Here is a 19,813-nt window from a genome sequence, read left to right on the forward strand (position 1 = left end):
AAAAAAAGGGAGGGTCTCGATAGCACACAACCATACACATTGACCGATGCCTAGGGTAACCAGCACGGTTGTGAACCAGAAGGTCCTAATATTTACTGGCCAATTAGCATTGTGCGCTATCGGATCCCGTTCGTAAGATAAAGTAATGTAAATTATGCATATGCGAATTATATATTTTTTAAATAATCCATTTATAGTATTAATAGATTCTAATATATCTGACGGATGTAAAGCAAGAAAAAAAATTGTAGATTTCTCTAGTCCTTTAAATAATATTAATTAGATCAAATTTACAAGACCATAAAAATTATTGCATACAAATATGTGCATGTAATTCTGTAGCAGAAATGATAAAGCTTGATATTTTATTACTTACATTACTACCAAGGTGGACTGACTCGAGTTCTCCAACAATAATTCTCGCAATCGCAACTGTCGATGCGTTTTATCTCGTAAATTCTGAAGCTCGAAATCGGTGACATAACATTCTAAAAATAATCATAATTAGCAGCTCATATAATGATAATGAGTGATTATGTTGAAATGCATTGTTAGAGTAAAAACTATGATGCCGACTCACCCGAATTGTCCGAAGAATCGTTCAACCGGAAATCGGATATTAATTTTTCGAAGAAAGATAGGGTCTCCTGTTTCGGTTCGACGCTGATGTCATCTACCATCTTTAAACTGCTGTATTTTATTCGAGCCTTGCACATTATTTCATCCATTCTACGCAGTAATTTTAATAATATAAGTAATAATTAATAATAAGTATAAATAAATACAGTTTTATAATAAGACTTTTGTGTGGGTGATGGCATTATTTATTAAATTATTATTTTTTCGGCAATTTATCAAAGAAGTTTGTGCACTTTGTTATGAAATGTTTTATGCTTTTGTTCTTTACTTACTCTTTTTCTTGCGCACCGATATCATGCTTGTGATTGGCAAGAGCGAATATTCTTATCTTGCAGGTCTCCCAATTAGAGCGAGTACTAATTATATATGGCAGGAGAATCGTCAGACCTATCGAATAATTGTTTTTATCATTTACAAATGAGGGTAATTTCAACACGAGGTCTGTATGCGAACGATCTCTTATCTTCATTGACATTAGGCGCCGACTTTGAAGGAACAGAGCACTTTTTGCCCCTTCAATAATTTTATTGGGGGATGCCGCCTCTCCCCTTCCAATAATTTTGATCTTTTTGATCGCTACTCAGTGATGTGACTGGCGATCAAATTTTTTACAATCATAATGTACATTTTCTTTTTTGTTTTTGCATGTCTATTCTCTCTAGGTAATGTAAAGATTATTTTATAAAAGTCATCATTTGAAATGTTTGTCTCTCTCTCTTGCCCTTCCCCTCCACCTGTAATATTTTTCCCAAGTCGGCGCCAATAGACATATTCAGTTATTAACACATATCAATCGTACGCTTAAATTTAATTTTTATAAATTACCTCCGTCATCGTACAACCACCATACATCAATCGTTCCTTTCTTATGTTTTTTCTGGAAAACTGTTATATTTTCCGGTATAGAGGCCATGCCGTTGCGTTTTTCGCTAAAATGATGGAAAATCAATTGTTAAGCAGGTAAAGATTTAATTTACGATAATTTTGGAATAAATTTGTTCACAACACAAGAGTTTTTGACTGGAGATGTAATTGGCAAAGATATTTTTTTAAATTAAATATTTTTGAAAATTAAAGAGAAGTGGCAAGTTTAGTTTTAATAATATAAATAAGAAAATAAGTTTTATTTCTTAATTAATTTTAGATGTATGAAAACATTATTAAAAACTTGATTTATTCAGATATTTAAAAATTCCAAAAATAATGGATTTTAACGATTTTATTGAATTTTCGTTAGAAAAAGTTAATTTTAAATTTGAGAAGAAAAACTTTTAATAATTAATATGCTAAAGATCAAGTTATATGTTGTTACACTTACAGTAATTTATTTATTACATATTTTTTCTTCTGTTTCAAATTTTCTCGAGCATTCCAATGTACTGGTGAATCCCTGATCATATGCATCCCATCGGTATGTGTAACAAATGGAGTACCTGTAAAACAATAATAAGCTGAAAGACACACTTATCGCGCAATATTTTTATTGAATCAATCGAATCTTTTTAATTGCAATTTTGATTTATTTATGGTATACTCAACACATTTTTATCTGATTCAATAGATTTTTACAGGGTAAAATAATAATTCTATTCGTCGAATAATAATAAAACGATGCAATTTTGCACGATTTTAATTAACAATAGATTATAAATATCGAGATCGAGATAAAACAAAAAACCGATATAATCTTCTTTTTTAATAATGTAATATTGATTTTTACAGGGTTGGGAAGTAACGCGTTACTTGTAACGGAAAAAGTAACTTCGTTACATTTCTCGATAACGAGTAACGAAATTAAAAGTTACTTTTATCATTACTTTCCAGACAGCACATATCTATAAAAAATGCTTAAAAGACAACGCCTGAAAGACGTCTTATTGTCTTTTAAATATCTTTAAGATGTCTTTTGACCTTTCTGTGCAGTCTGAGATTTTTTTCAAATATACTTGAATATACTATACTTTTGTCAAATATAATTTTCAAATAAAGAAACATAGATATTTTTCGTTTCATTCATATGCGCGCATTTTATATGGTACATGTAACATATACTATAAATACATGTGCACATACGCGTGAAATGAAACTTAAAGATTGATAAGAGTATTGAAATGTAGTATCACATAAAAATTATTGGAATCTCTTTCTAGTGCCTTTCTATTTCGTAAAAAAAAAAACATTTAAGTAGACAGATAATTTAATGATTAGTCAAGAATTCGATGTTATGAAAATTATCGTATCGTGTTAGATTTTAAAATAAAAAAAAATGACGCGAAGAAAGCGATTTTAACCATATTTACAAATCTATTCTGAAAGTAAACTAATAATAAGAAAATTATTTTATTTACATTTACAGAATCTAAACGTGTTTAAGAAAGCTCTCTCTCTCTCTCTCTCTCTCTTGTTTACACTTTTTTTCAAAAGTTTCTCTTATTTAAAATAATTTATTATTATCAAAATTATTACACACTTTATATCAATAGCGATATCACTGTCAAAAAATTATATCATTTTGATTACTTTAATGTAAAATAATGTTCAAAAATTTGTTAGTGCAAAAATTTGATCTTGTATTGAAAAAATTTTTATGTAAAGTTTGTAAAAAAATAGTAACGGAAATTGTAACGATTCGTTATTTTTTGAGCAACAGTAACGGTAACGAGTTACTTTTATAATTTTCCCAACTCTGGATTTTTACCTATCGTGGGCACGCTCTGTACTCTGGGAATCTGTGTGCTCACAGAAAGATCGCTGTCGGCGCGCATCAGAGTGTTCCCTGCTAAATCGTAACTGCTCTGTGCAAGGGCTTTGTGATCATCATTGTGTTCACCATTCGTATTCATGACAACAGAGCAGTCCAGACCTTCGGGGACTCTCAAAATTGCTACAGCCAACTTGTGATCGAAAGCGTTGCTAGAAATTAAAGAAAAATGTGCGTTAACTTGAACATGCATTCTCCACTACAATCTTGGAATAAATCTAAAGTAAATAATTTGTCAGACGACTTACTGAAGGACGTTGAAGTATTCCTGCAAATCTTTGTGATTGCACGTCGACCAATGAGTCTTGTAACCCATGAGGACTACGTTGGGGGCTAATTTGCCGACCCCGGTAGCCTGCATCAACACAGTAGCGCCTCGTTCCAGATTTAAATCCTCCACCACGTGATAGAACGATTTTATACGTTGTTGATGTAGCCAGAAATAACCGCTTCTTAAACGCGCGGAACGTAATCGATACGAAAGTCGTGTCTAAAATTACATTTCGAAATTTAGCGGCGCAACAATGATGATAGAGATAACAAGCGTAAAATTACATTATAATACATACCGGATAGACTTCACCGGAAATTAACAAGGAATTATTCTTCGTGATGAGGTTCGCCAGGTGTATCAATGCGGGTCTTGCGTTAGGTGGACCAGTAAGCGCCAGGATCTGAGGAGCGTAATTCTTTACGTGCTCGTCGATGGAATTTAATCTAGAAATTATTATAAATTTTAGAGAAAAGGTATATTTAAAGTTCTCAAATAAAAAAAAAATATAATAACGGTAGACGAAAAAAAAAATATTCATAATTTTCATCCGATTAATCTAATAATTCGATTACGATGTGAGACATCTGATTCACCTCAATCAGAAATGTTACTTTCTTTCAATGATACCTGTAAACGACGGAAAGTGCAGTTTTATAAGTTTGCGCTTGCGTGCTGCTGCCCCAATTCACATCGGGCTTACGATAAACTACTATCAGGTACAGCGCAAAAATGACGACGAAGGTAATCAGTGAAGTTACCCAGTCGATGAAAAACATGATCGCCACGCAAAGAACAAATCCGATCAGAGACAACCAAGTGTTGTAGTACTGAAAAAAAAATTAATTAATAAGAGATTAAATACATAAATATACATATTTTTATCATGATTATAAAGATGTCTAATAAAAGATTTCTTCATATCTTTTCAAACTCATTTAATTCTTTCTAACATATATTAATTAATAATATCTAAATAATACAAATTTAAGTTTTACACTCATGTGTTGAATAGAATAATTTAATTAAAATTTTTTAAAATAGTTTTCTAGACGTACTTATTATATTATATAAAAAAAAAAAACGTTTCAAAATAATTATCAAAATATGGTCTTAGAATTTTTTTGGATTTTTTTGTATTGCTTGATTAAATCAATTTTATACTTACTTTAAAACTAGGTCGCCATCCGAGTGGACGGATCAAGGCTGCGTGAAAAGTGCAGAAATTGATTAAAGCGTATGATGCCAAGTAAAAGTTCGAGATCAGCGGTGCGACTGCGTTGAGATTGGCTGAAAGGAAAAGTTGATTGAAAGCTTCTAGGATATAAAAAATTAACGATAATAAAAATTCATAATAATTTCTTCTAGTTAAGTTCTTGATGTATATAGAAATAAATACCGATTAAGAGAAAGACAGCCGCGATAATAAACGTGAGAACGTATCCTCGATAGGGTTCCCCGTGCTTTCCGTATCCTTTACTGAAGTAAAACAACCAGGGATAAAGTCGATCTTGACCTAGAGCCTGAATGAGTCTCGGCACCGACAGCAAATTCGTTAATGCCGTCGACAAAGTAGCCGCGAAGCATCCTGCATAAATTAGTGGACCCCAAACAGACATCAATTGCATGACCTGAAAAAAATACGTAACAAAAATTGAATTAAAGAAAAATAATAACTAATTTGTTCAATAAAATATTATATAATTAAATATAAAATATCATATATCAAACAGTATTACATATCTGCAACATTTTATATCTACGTAACAGTATTATGTATTACATATTATTATTTTGCAATCTCTTGACAAAAATTTTATAATTATTAATATAATTCTTCTCTTTTGTAAAAATTTTATAAACAGTAAACACTACAAATCATTTCGTTTGCAGTTGCAGAAAATTAAATAATTTTATATATGTGCTATCAAATTATAAAAATTGTACAAAAATTAAAAAGTACACTAATAATTAATTAAAGAATGCAGTGTTAGAAATTATCTATATATATTCTTTGAATTAATTTATGGAAAACTTTTCAATGAATATAATATTTTCAAACACAGACAACTCTGTGCGTTGAAATTATTATAGTTTCTTTTTAATATTTTTTTTAAATAGTAGATTTTAATAAGAAAATATTATAATTCTCTTTTTCTCTTTTTTTTTTCAAAGCATTGGTAATTTATATTGAGATATCTAAAATTAAACATTTTACAGTATTTTTTATTTAAAATCTACTATCTAAAACAATATTAAAAAAAAAAAGAGAAATATTAAAAAGAAACTATAATAATTACAACACACACTATTATTTTTATTGTATATCAATGTCTTAAAATCTTACCGAATAACTATTGTGTAATCCATAAGTGCAATTGTGCCCGGAAACGCATTCCACGATAGTATTGTTCACGAAACCACCCGCATCTCTAACAGCCGCTGCACCGGCAAAGAAGACGAAAGTTACATAACTAATCATCGAGATTAGCAGGGCGAGAAGGGTTCCGCTTGGTATACTGCTCGCTGGATCCTTCAAATCACCGGAGATATTGGCACCCGCTTGAATGCCAGTGACCGATGGGAAGAAAATAGCAAATACCGAGAAGAAGGTTTGAGTGTTCTTCTCAGAGTATCGATAGTCCGGCCACAAATTGTTCATGAATACTTCCGCTAAACATGAGATATTCTTTGCTATAGACAAGTCTAGATTTTTATCACATCACATTATTGTTATTATTGCATTGTGTCAATTGTAAATCGACTTTTTTATACTTACATGAAAAGCCTATAAAACCTTTTGCCTCTTGCTCCTTACTTTGTGGTCCCATGATAGTTCCAATCAAAAAATCTAGGATCGCACCCAGGATGACAGCTATAAGGAAGTTTTGTGCCTGAACAAAAGTACAAAGTGTGTCAAATCACTTATCAAAACGTCATTAAATTAAGATAAACATTTTTTTAGACGTGTATCTTTTAAACTTTTGTTTTTATATATATTTTAAAAATTCTTGATATATTTTTATACTTTTTAAGGTAACAAAGAATAATCTAATACCTTTGATTCCCATTCCATGCCGACCGCACAGATAAGGATCATAACGATAAGCGCTATTATGCCGACGATTCTAATGTCATTCACACTATTATCTATGATCTTCAAGCCGTATGTCTTCAGTAAATCATTCAGAGAATCACAGAAGCCAATCGTGTTCATTGAAGCTGCTACAGCATTTGCACACGCAAATACGATACCAACCGATGCACCAAACTCCGGTCCAAGAGAACGAGATATGATAAAGTATATTCCACCTATAAACAAATATAAACAATATAAACAAATTGATTTTATTCTTAAAATTATATTTTTAAACAATGCACATTAAAATTGTTTAAAATAAAATATATAGAATATTTTTTAATCTCGATATATTTTGTATTATATATAATTTTTATGGAAAATTTATTTATCATATCATCCTCTCACAAGTCACAAATTAAATTTCTTGTAAAATGTCAAGAATTTAAAATTAATTAAAAACAAAATATTTTATATAATAGTTATTTCTAGATTGCTTATTCTCAAATCAAATATTCCAAAACTTTCTATGCATTACTTTTAAATCTAATTGTTTTGAAATAACATTTATACATAAATAATCATCGAGAAGAATAAAATTTTCAATCTCTGATTTTCTATTTTTTTCTGTCTGCTAATGTTCCATCGTATAAATTGCAATTTCCTCAGCAAAGACGAGATTTATGACAAAAGTATAATTATATCTTGTCCATTCAAGACAAAATGTGAGGTCCCGTTATTTGGATAAATAATTGCAACAAGTTCCTAAGAATCCTTTTAGAAGGAGAATTTAAAAGGGAAAAGGTGTTTAATTGACGACCGTATATAAAGCGGTGATGTGCGTGCGGTGCCACTCCTTTGAAAAAAAAAGAATTACAGAATACGTTACTGTAACACACCTCCCTTTACTTCCCCATTAGTGCTAATTGCGCTGAGGCTAAGCGTCGTAATGACGCAGACGACCGCCGATATTCCGATAATGACGATGCTCTGTAGAATACCGGCCTGCGCGACTACCCACGAAAGTCGCAGAAACAGCATTACGCCCCATATGTTCAGCAGGCATGGTATGAGGACGCCTTGGATCCATCCTAATTTTATTCCAACGTGACCCTGCTGACCGGCGACGCTCCCGACCTGCCCGGTCTCAACGGCATTGGCGTCCTGAAAGCGACATTTATTTAGAAACACGATCTGCATCATGCAATTCGACCGAGCTGCGCAGAAGATCAGATTACACATACAAAACTGTATTAAAAAATATTCAACACAATTCATTGTCATCAGCATTATTCATATATGTTGCAGAAAAGTATTTCCAAAAATAATCGAGATAATTATAACTGAAAAATGATAAAAAAAAAACAATTCAATCAAAAAATCAAGCCGAAACGTCCGCTTTTTATCAACAGAATTTTAATATGTTCATAATTCACCGATTTGCGTCGCAATATTATTTAGCTTTATTGTGTTCATTAGATTAATATATTAATTAATTGTTTTTAAATTGTATTAGTTTAGTTTTTTATTGCCTTTGCACATTTCTTATTAAAAAAAAAAAAAACAATTGTTGCAATGTTCGTTGTAGTTACGAAAGTATCCACGTGCTAGAGATAACGCTCTATTACACAACACTTTACTTTACTTTATTCCATATTTTATCTGCTATATTACGATTACATTTGTAATTATCTCTTCAGTGCAACAAAATATGTCATCAAGTTTTAATTTTTTTAGGTTCTTTATTTTTGCGCAAGAGATATAAATATTATCAGCAGTAATTTGGATGAAAGATTTTAATGCATATAAAATGAGGCGATAAAATGTTTTTTTTCAAATCTCAAATCTGTTAATATCAAGTTATTATGTAGCTATGTAGTATGTAGCTATCTATTTTTATATCAACAATGTATAAAAAAAATTTATACATGACGTAATTATGTAAAATACATAAAAGGAGAGGATGCATGCTTTTTTATATCCTTTGTTGAAAAAAAAAACCTCTAATAATACGGTGCATAATAAATTAGCAGTCTCTTCTCTCAAATTCCTGGATGCGTATAAGAACTCTCTATAAGGTAGTTTTTCTAATCCCCCTAGACGGGTGTTTACTGCTGTGTAAACTTAATAAACTTGTTTCGCCTGGCTCGATTTTGTTATCTCTATGACTTCGATCGTCTTGGAAATAAAGTAGAGAAAGTAAAGTCCTCTCAACTATTCTATCATCGGCCATAAAATTTCAGGTAATAATATATTGTTAATTCTATATAAACATATATATAAACTTTTTTAAAAGCTAATTAATAATTTTACCTAACTGTGACTAAAACTTTTAATATTTTTGTTATATTTTGATACTTTTTTAATTAAAAAGAAACAAAAAACAAAAGTTCTTTTATTGAAAATCCGATTGTAGATGTACAAATGTGAAGAAAATAAATTTCGATGCACACTTAAAAAAAAAAATAAATAAACTTCGTAAATTGTGTATAATATTTCACATTTAATAACAATCAGGAAAGAAGTGAACGTTCTAAATATATTCTTTGAACAGGAAAAACTCGATAAATATACAAATCTATTCGATCGGTAAGCCTTACTGTTGTAGCTAATACATATTATGATAGGAGTTTAAAGTTACCTTGAAATAAAAGTTTTCTATTGAAAACTTGTATATTCGCGATAAAGTATTTCAAATATTTGTAAGTTCTCTCACCTTTATGAGATTTCCTTCGTGCAGAGTGCTCAGAGACGGTCTTTTCGCGCGACGACTTAATCTGAAAGAGAGATTGTTGATTTACTTTGATATATTAAAATTATTGCCATCAATTCAATTTATCTAAAATTGAATAAATCTTTTTCGAATAAATATATAAAAAACATTAATTTTTTTTATATTCAGAATAAAGTTGTGTAAAAAGTTAATGGTTTCTCAATATTTCGTTTTAAACGAGTGAAATGCTGGAAACCTTGAACGTTTTTGTGTGAAAACGAATAGACTGAAATGCAAATTAATTAAACATTAAAAGTTTTTCTTATTCCTTAAATAATAATTAAGGGAGAAAAATAAATAAATATATATATATGTGTATATAATATAAACATTATAATAATAAAAAATTGACAAAATTATTGCTTAATTATTATAAAACACAAAATAGTAATGCTTAATCTTCAAACTATTAATTTCGACATATATCATAATTTGATGGTTCAATTTCGAAACTGCTAATTTTTTATCAGTTTCTAAACATATATAAATTTCAATTTAATTAATTGATACCTATAATGATCCAGTCGTGGAACCACATCCCACAGTCCGCTCATGTTTAACGTCATTGTGGATCTCTTATTATTTTGCTGTAACTGTCCAATCATATCCTCTTCCGGTGCTTTACCCTGAAAGTGACTTTCCATTTCGCCGTATCTGAAAAGAGCATTTGACAAGCTTTGTTCATTTTCCGGCCGCTGTGTATACAAATTATTATTCTTTTGTGCAGATAGTTGAATAAGTTAAGACTAAAGAGGTAACACACATAATTATAATACAACTGTATGTAACAAAAAGTTTACAAAAACTGTAAAATAAAAGTAATTTATTTCGTTTGTGTATTTTTATGTACATGTACATATATACTATTCAATGTATATTGTAATTATACTGTAATTATAATGTAATTATAATGCTTATATGCATAACGCGTAATTCTGGAAATTAATGTTGTTCGAGAAAAAATTAGAAGTATATGAAAAAATCTGATAACGTATATAATTTTATGTGATCACATATATAATAATATCAGAAATTTGACGTAATACATTTTATATAATCATCTTTATATAATCATGAAGCTAAATTCTGATTATCTATATATGAAAGCAGATCTACTTAAGTATAAATATATAAAGATAAGATCATATCACACAAATTTCGAATAAATTTCAAATAATATAAGGCACGATTATATTGCGTTTTTCGAATTTAATTATCTATGGACAAATCTATATATTATCAGATTTCAGAAAATTTCGAATTTAACTATATATGATTACATATAATTACGTAAATCCATTTTTTCTGAGTGAGTAATATTCAAAACGTGACGTGTGATTCAATATCGCTTCGAAGGTCTGTCGAGCGATAACTGGCACCGGAGACAATTAAGGTCATACATCATGGAAGTTTTCTTCGTAGAAAAAATATTTGCGATCAATGAATGAGAAGGGACTCGGATGTTCGCGACATGTATGGCTACATGTTTTAATTAATTAATTTATACTAAATATTAAGCTATTTCATACAATATATATTTTCCCGGAATCTGTAGAAATAAGACAGGTTATTGTCGGAAAGAAGTTAATAAATCAATGTTTGACATGTTTATACAGTGGATGCGTAAAGGATATTAATACTACTATCACTCTTTCATGTTTTTCGTTTAGATTTATAAATGGATGATTGTATTTTGCGACATGCAAATTTTCGAGCAAATATTTGGCCACATTCCCAAACTTCAATCGTATGGTTCAACATTTTGCAAGTTCGAAGATAAATATAGTTGTACAGAATGATAAATATATTGATTTATATTTACCATTTGAGAATATTAATTTTTGAAAATTTAAATTGACAACACATGGAAAAATAAATTTAGAGTAAAAAATTTAATGCAATCGGTTATGTTGGATTTTTAATTTTAATGTAACACACCAAGATTTTTACAGGATAATTACAGAACGGATGTTTTCGATACAATGCGATCGATACTTTTTACGAGATCGAGTACTGAACCGTAATTTAATAAAGGAAGGTTTCTGATAGAATCTATCGAAAAAACGAACGCATTATTGAATTGTTGTCGTCAGATATTCGTTTATATGATAAATATAATAATAATATATAGAATAATAAATGGAATAATCTGGCAAAATAAATTCCAGTTTTCGAGATTATTAAATTATTTTTGAAATAATTGTTTCAAAAATGATAACTCGCAGAAAAAATAGAACTTTATACATCTTTAAAATTCGATGTCACATTTTAGAAAATTTTGAAAGATGATTTTTGAAAATAGTAGTTCTTTCTGTCGATGTCAATTCTATGATGTATATCCAAGTATTTAAAAAAAAAAAAAATTATTTTTTATAGATTTTAATAAAATAAAAATAAATTTTATCTTCTCTCTCTCTCTCTCTCTCTCTCTCTCTCTCTCTCTCTCTCTCTTTAGCAAACTTTTACTTTGTAGTTATAGAACATTTAAAAACAAGGAAGAAAATTTGGTAGATTTCGACTATATCAGTGTCATTTGCCGAGCTCTTTTTAGAGGAAAAAAAGATAAAAGCATATTGTAGCATAAAGGGATGAAAGAAAGAAAAAAGGTGAAAAAAGATGAAAAAAGGAATTTCTAATACCTGACCTAACAGGATAAAAATCTAACTATTTTGAAAAAGATTTCAGTAGAATTTTTATCTCGTGCAATTTTCATGATTTGATACACGAATTAGTGTACATAATTATAAATTAATGAAATGGAAAACACGGTCAGTGTGCACTGTAACTCGAAATCGATGATGAGCGCCCGTGGCGAAGCATGGTTGATTTGCGTCGGATTTATCATGTCGCTTCCGGCCTGTAAAATGCATCAATTTGCGATGCCAAAACAAATAAATCCGCGAAAAGCTCGGTTCTTGTTGCTACGCCGCCAAAGCTTCTTTCACGATTTGATTTTTTTACTCATCGACCCATCTCGATAACGATGACACTAGGGTGACCGTGAACATACCTCCCGTTGACGGTTCCACCCCTTATCACTCGACTCGAGGGGACAAGACGGGATCGATTTATCTCGTTTGCGCGACAGGCCAGCAGATAATCGATCAAAATGATATGTTCTTGCATCCTTTCTTTGCATGATTAGATCAATTTACCGCGAAATAAAACCACGAATGATAGAGCATTTTTACAGGTATGTGCTGTTTTTTTTTTGACATGTTTTCTCGATAATAAATTTGCTGAAACATAATTTCTTCAGAAAATATTTATATTTTTTTTTTCTCGGCAAATGACAAAAATATTCTCGTATCACAATTTATTCAATATACTTTTTTATTGTTGTTGTATTGTTTTTATTGTTTATTTATTTGTTGTTAAATTAAATTAGTGATTAACTATTTGCTGTTGGAAAAATAAAATTACGTTCAAAAAAATAAAAGTTACGTACATTGTGATTTAAAAATTTATAATGCGAGTTTAAAAGAAATTATATTTGCACTTTACAAAGTACAATAATTGCTTCCAAAAATATCATATTTATAAAATTGCGTCTTACGTAATTATTATAATATGCATTGCACATTTCATAAATTTAATAGTATTTATATAAATGAATTATACTTATTATGTTTATTGTTATTGTTAGATAAGTTTTTGAACGTAAGATAGATCATTTATTCCATTCGAGCACATTCAGACAAAATTGTAAGAATTTTGTTTATTATAATGAAAAATTTTATCAAGTTTAATTGATTTCAGTAATCAAATATATCGGAGCCAACAGTTCAACAATAATTTATATTGTAATTTGCTTGGAATTTACTTAATTTTTCAAAGGCTATTCATTTTTTATCATGGATTTCCATTGTGATTCACAAATGTTTTTTTCATACAAAATACAATTTCATTTTGATTACATTCTACTTGAAAATTGCAATACTCGCGAGTATCATCTCTGTTTTTGTTTAATTTTTTGTAACTAATAAAATTAAACAAAGAAGCTAATGCTCGTGAAGAATGTTGCGATTGTCAAATGAAACGTAGATCTATTAGGCTGAACAATTACAGTATGCAGATATATAAAGTTAATTTTTTTCATTAAACATTGAGCACACAAGTCTCATTTGAATAAATACATTTTTGAATACATACATTTTTAGTATATCAGAAACAGAGAAAAAGAGGAAAAGAAAGAGACAAAGAGAGAGAGAGAGAGAGAGAGCTCTTAAGAAATAATAACTTTTTTTTTAAATAATAATCTTTTTCATCAAATTTTTATATACACTAAAACAATAACTAAAGAGTAATTGATAGAACATATATATATTAAACCTTCAATATAGATATAAAATAATCTATATTTAGTCAAATTTAAGCAATTTTTTTCATTAAAAAATCTTTGATCTACATCATGAGGAATAAAATAAGATCGGAAGTATACAATTAAGTTTAAAGTTTACTTTGAAAAAAATAATAGTAGTGTTGCAAATTATGAACAAGATATACATATTTCGTACTCATTGAATAATGAGTAGAAGAAAAAATGATTAAAGTCAAATCTATAATAAATAAAAAATACCTAAATAAAAGCCAAACTATTTGTTTTGCTTTAGAAATATTTGAGAATTTAAACAAGATACAAAAATTGTACGAATAAATTTAACATACTAACAGTTATATATTTTGATACCCAGATCATTATAAAATATTACTGCGCACATATTTCTAAAATAGAAATGGGTTATATTTAATATAAAATATGCAGCAAAAATTATAAAATTATAACTTTCTAAGTGCTGTATAAATATCTGAATAAAATACATGTAAATTAATGTTTTACAACTACTTAGGAATGCTAGAATGCATATATATGTATATAATTCATAATTCTTTCAAAATTGACGACCTCTTGTCAATTAATTCAGCACTTTCGACGGAAACGAATTAAATGATAGGTGTAGATTCGCAAGTAAAAATAGATCCAAACTATCGGTACAAAGTCTACACTCATCCACTTGTTGATCACGTTTCATATAAGATGCCATAATCGAGCGATTACGAGATAACTATAATATACGGGAATGAAACAAAAGTTGAGAGAGACGATAAAATCGAAATCACAGGAATAAAATTATAATCGGAACTCACGACGCAAGATCCGGTTGAAAGACCATGACGATGGAAATTCCACGATCACGGACACACGCGATCGGCGACACGCGAAACGATCCGCGAGAATCTAATACGAAGCACTGAGCGTCGTGAAAACTTGAACCCCTCGTGGATCAAAACCCCTTGAGTATTATATAGATATTAAAAGGAAGGAAGCATGCGTCGAATTTCCCTTTCCACGGCCGTTCCCGCGCACCCACATGCTCGCGCACGCATACACGAGGGCGATTCCATACGCGAGTGGGTTATGCGACGTAAAGTTTTTAAAAGAGAAATGAATGGCTAATAATACGAACTCTTGATTATTAAATTTTATTTTATCCGATAAAACCCACCGGCGCAACTTTTTAGTATAACAAGATTGGTAGCACACTCAAAAGACTGATACTGCTTCGCGAAGAGTGTGATCTGACTTTCTTTCGCAAACTTTCGGACAAGTTTATTCAAAAAGAAAAAAGAGATTTTTCTCTTCTATATATATATATATATAAATAGTTGTAAGTGGATGAAAGATTTGGAAGAGAGGATTTTATTGTAATTTTCGAGCAAGCAAAGAAAGATGTTTGAGAAATGATCAAATATACAGTTAAAGGGAAGAGAGTTCATTTTTAAAAAATACACAGAGTTCTTGAAGTTTTTAGACTTTATTGAAACATTTATATTTAAAATTTAATTGAAAAATTTATGTCTAAAAACAATAGAATTTATTACTCAAAGGACTTAAAAACATTCAAAGAGATTCTTTAAAAACAAATCTTTTCTTATTTCCCATTGTGAATGGTGCCCATTATCCTAATACGATAAGTATCATATAAAAAAGTATAAGACAAACAGAAAATTCTTCAGGGAATACAATGTCAACGAAAAGATTGTTAACTCCTATTTCGTATTTCCTTGGTAGATTATTTTTATCTGTAATTCTTCTAACAATGTCAATACCTTGAAAATAAATGGTTTTTAATAATATATTTACCTAAATTATTTTTAAAATTTATCTTTTTATTTATTTTCTTTTATTTATTATTCTTATAATTTATATTATTAATTTAGAAAAATCAAAGAAGATACATAAATTTTTCCGCTTTTTTAAACACTTTTACATATTAATAAACGCGTCAAAAAACGAATCAAATATGTTGACCCATCTGTAAAGTTTAAGAATGCCAAAAATAACAGTACGGAGTAAGAGTTTCAATGTGATATTTTAAGCCAATTAAATATATAATTAAGTCTTGATATAAAATTTGATTAAGTACAAAATTAAAGGATAAATTTTTGTTGACTATTTTCACATAAATAAGAAAATCTATTAATATTTTTATCAATACTTCAAATAAATATTCTTCTCAGGATTTAAATAATAAATCTTTCTTCAAAATTTTCCAATATATGTTAACATTACATGATAAGAATTTTTTATTAAAGCTAGGAATTAATGATGTTCAAAGGGTTAATAGCTACACGAAACCGTACGTTCGCGCCTTTGCAAGCACACGAGAACGTGCGAACGTTTCAGCTTGCGTGGGTGGCTGTGTGCGCATTTCGTAAACTTCGACCCTCGACGGGAGAAAACGAGGAATGAAGGGGAAAAAAGAGGAAAGAAAAAGAAAAAAATGCGCTTTCAAGAAAAACGAGCGATTTTCATTCGCGCTTCGTGGAATGCCCAGAAGAGTATCCACGCGAAATGAGAGACGCGAAGGTCGGCCGCGGTGGTTCACTCTACATTTCGAAATTTTTTGACACTTCTTAATGCGACAGAACAGCGCGGAGAGAAGCACTTTACATGCATGCATACATATACATATACATGTGTACGTGCATCTATGAAAAGCCCAAGGAAGAGAGCGAAAAAGCTCGTGAACGCAATAAGGCTGAAAAAAGAAATTTCGTTGGAAACACGAGATGTCGAAAGATGTCTTTCATGCATGCATGCAATTAAGAAGATGCAAAACATAACTGGAGGAAAGGATAAATGCGTTAAAAATCGAATCGACTCACCTCGATATGTCACCGTTTTAAATTCACTTAAGAGTAACACAAGAAAGAGTTCCGATATTAATAACAGGTCACCTTTAAATCAAGTCAAGTCTTTTTACACTCTAAAGATTCGCTCACCGAGTTCCTCTGACTTAAGAAAAAAAAAAAAAAAGAAAGAAAAAGAAAAATGTGTGTGCATCAAATTTTTTATTTTACCAAAGTCATTCCCGACGAAATTACAACGAGATCTAGAGCTGTCATCGTTATCGCGCCCGAATCGCTAAAAGGATGACCGTATGATCGAATTCCGCGAGCGACTACCACCTTTTTCAGTTGTTCCGGCATTTATATAGATACGGCAAGAAACTGTCAACGTGCGGCCGATGACGTTGACGGGCAAGATACCTATGTTGTGTATACGCCTACACTTGGCGCGAAAACGTCCCCGCTCATCGGAAGCACAGATCCGCGGAAAGATTATCCGGTCGAGTTATTGTTTGCCATTGTTGTTATTAATGAGCGACGCTGCTGGTCGCGGTGATGTGGCTTTTGAAAAACTCGGTTTCACTGTCACTATTTCTCATTACTGCCGAAGAATTCTAACTAACTCGTCGAAATAACTCACGAGCTTGGAAAGAGAAAATGTGAGTAATAGGAAATCCATATATTTAATTTCTTCAGAAAGCCGATTTATCAATTAATATATCTTAATTATTTGCCTCTTATCGAGATAACATATTTTATTGATATATCATTTTTTATGACGTAAATAAAATTTGATGTTTATACTATTCTACATATGATATATTATTTATTTTATCTATATTTCTCTTAAATCTCAATACTATTGTAAACATAACTTTAGCAGTAAATAATGATAATTATTATAGTAAGAAAGTTGTATATAAACTCACATTGATTTTCTAAATTGACTTTTCTTTCAAACAGTTGACTTAACTAAACTAATTTGAAGGCAAAAATACAATTCTGTGTAAAAAATATATCTGCACTCGTAATATATAAAAGAATGCATTCTAATTAATAAATTTGTATTTATAAGATTTTTTAAATAATAATATTTTTAATAATATTTTCTATTAAATTATTATTATTATTATTATATATAATATATCACATAAAATATAAATGTATCATTTTCCGATCAATATATTACAGACAGATAAAAATGTATTTACTAAATTTGCATAAAAAGTAAATGTAATTAAAAAATTGCAATTAAAAAATGTAAAGAATTTATATAATAAATTCCTTTATAATTTCGCTTAACTAAAAAAAAGTATTGGGAACAGGTGGCATCACACTGATACGATTTGTGAATATTATTATATAATGTGGTTTTATGCATCACTAAAGAAAAGAATGGAATTCACCGGAAAGTTTATACACGTCGGTGTATTCTGTTATCTGCGATTAGCATTCATTTTTCTGTTCAACAAGTGGTTAATCGGTTAAGAAACGATAAGTAGTTAAATCAATAATTCTCTCCTATTTGCTCTACTGTATCGTAAAATACTTTTGATATACTTGCTCGTTCGCTCAAATATATATTACTAAAAAGATACGAATTTGCTTGAGCAACAAATGATGTATCGAGTGTCAGAAAATAAACTGGATTGTGTGGATGCGAGTCGTATCTAATACATTTACATACATATTTTTCTCTCTTTTCGCAAAGCAAGTGTACATCTTATTTCAAGAACAAAACAAAAAAAAAGACACGGTTAAAGAAACAGATCTGATGCGGAACGTGCATAATGTTAAGCAATGCATAGTGTTATCTGAAACAAATTAAAAACATGTAGTCGGTTATAATTGCAAAAAGATGTAGGATTTTCTTCAGCTGATACGTTCTAACTAATTGTATATTTAACTTGGTACTATTTTTCGTCTAAAACACACATATATTGCTCTTTATTTCATTTTTATAAAATTTCTGTTGGAATAAACTGATATTGTATAATCGCTTTAGTGTGAAAATTTATGAAATATTATATAATCACAAGCGTGTGAAAATTTATGAGATGCAATATTCAGAGATTTATTAAAATAAACGGACACATCTATGCATCCACGTGTATATATCTATGACGTGAAATTTGTAAAAAGTATCTAAGACAATGCAAATGGTGTCACTTGAGGTATTCTGTTACGTTAATGACAGTTTACTGCGAGGTGTATGCAACTGATAATCAAAGCCATGGTCGTTGCGCACGACCACAAAATGATATAAGCTGATAGATGCGTCTTGTTTTAACGTCCTTTTAACGAGTTTAACGTTATAGCGCGAATACTGCGGAAATACTGATTCCTTAATAGGAATGGGTAAGCTTAGCACGCCAACTTTACGTAAATCGTTCGCGTACTATTGTTCGATATAACTTGCGTCATAAAACGAAAGCAAATTATGGAATGAAAAACTTTTATATCTTTTTGCTTCTCTCAAAGGGTCTTGCAACGATTGTGCGATGACATATGAAAGTAATTAAATTAAAATAAATTAACTTTTTATTTTCTATTAAATTATTATTATTATTATTATTATTATTATTATTATTATTATTATTATTATTATTATTATTATAATGATATCATAGAATATAAATGTACCGTCTTCCGATAAATATATTGCTAACAGATAAAAATGCTTTATTTGTAAAATTTGCATATAAAAAGCAAGCAATTAAATTTTTAAATGCTTAGTCGACTTAAAATTTTACATTCTAGAGGAATTTTTAAGCAAACAATTTTCTTCACATAAATGGAAACAGATTAATTGCCCGCGTTAGAAGCTTGTCGGAAGAAGATGTTATGCGGATACATGACATAAACATAGATCATGCAAACGATGTGGAGCACAATGGCTGTTAGTATGCAATTGATTTACTATTTAACGTTTATGTTAAGGAATAGACGAGTTTGTGAATTATGTTGCTTAAAATAAAAAATATGATAATGACAAATATAATCGTCAGATAATCAGAATAATTGCACGAGATACTGCGTTAAGTTTAGCAAAAGAAACGTACAATGTACGACTTAAAAAGGCAAAAAATGTCTATTGCTTTATTTACAAATTTATGAATATATATTATATTTTTAAGATTGCAATTTTTGATTATA

The 19,813-nt window shown here is 29.7% G+C and overlaps 1 protein-coding gene across 3 annotated transcripts in view; it reads right to left on the minus strand.

The window, feature by feature from the left end:
• The window catches only part of Nkcc (sodium potassium chloride cotransporter), a 29,584-nt gene that overhangs the window by 1,649 nt on the left and 8,122 nt on the right, over positions 1–19,813 (minus strand). The window contains exons 1-19 of one of the 3 annotated variants that reach the window (XM_072901307.1): positions 16,889–16,990; positions 16,694–16,765; positions 10,034–10,177; positions 9,467–9,527; positions 7,650–7,914; positions 6,730–6,983; positions 6,451–6,565; positions 6,019–6,344; positions 5,071–5,302; positions 4,840–4,961; positions 4,302–4,501; positions 3,970–4,117; positions 3,649–3,890; positions 3,338–3,552; positions 1,958–2,072; positions 1,465–1,568; positions 912–1,026; positions 581–729; positions 377–488 (exon numbers count right to left, since the gene is read on the minus strand). In XM_072901307.1, the coding sequence (XP_072757408.1) occupies positions 377–488; positions 581–729; positions 912–1,026; positions 1,465–1,568; positions 1,958–2,072; positions 3,338–3,552; positions 3,649–3,890; positions 3,970–4,117; positions 4,302–4,501; positions 4,840–4,961; positions 5,071–5,302; positions 6,019–6,344; positions 6,451–6,565; positions 6,730–6,983; positions 7,650–7,914; positions 9,467–9,527; positions 10,034–10,167 (2,909 nt within the window). In that variant the 5' untranslated portion in view covers positions 10,168–10,177; positions 16,694–16,765; positions 16,889–16,990. Of the gene's footprint in view, positions 1–376; positions 489–580; positions 730–911; positions 1,027–1,464; positions 1,569–1,957; positions 2,073–3,337; positions 3,553–3,648; positions 3,891–3,969; positions 4,118–4,301; positions 4,502–4,839; positions 4,962–5,070; positions 5,303–6,018; positions 6,345–6,450; positions 6,566–6,729; positions 6,984–7,649; positions 7,915–9,466; positions 9,528–10,033; positions 10,178–14,671; positions 14,782–16,693; positions 16,766–16,888; positions 16,991–19,813 lie in introns of those variants that run through there. The other 2 variants (XM_072901300.1, XM_072901314.1) reach the window with 2 other exon arrangements.

Source organism: Anoplolepis gracilipes, chromosome 1, assembly GCF_047496725.1.
Source record: "Anoplolepis gracilipes chromosome 1, ASM4749672v1, whole genome shotgun sequence".
NCBI lineage: Eukaryota > Metazoa > Arthropoda > Insecta > Hymenoptera > Formicidae > Anoplolepis > Anoplolepis gracilipes.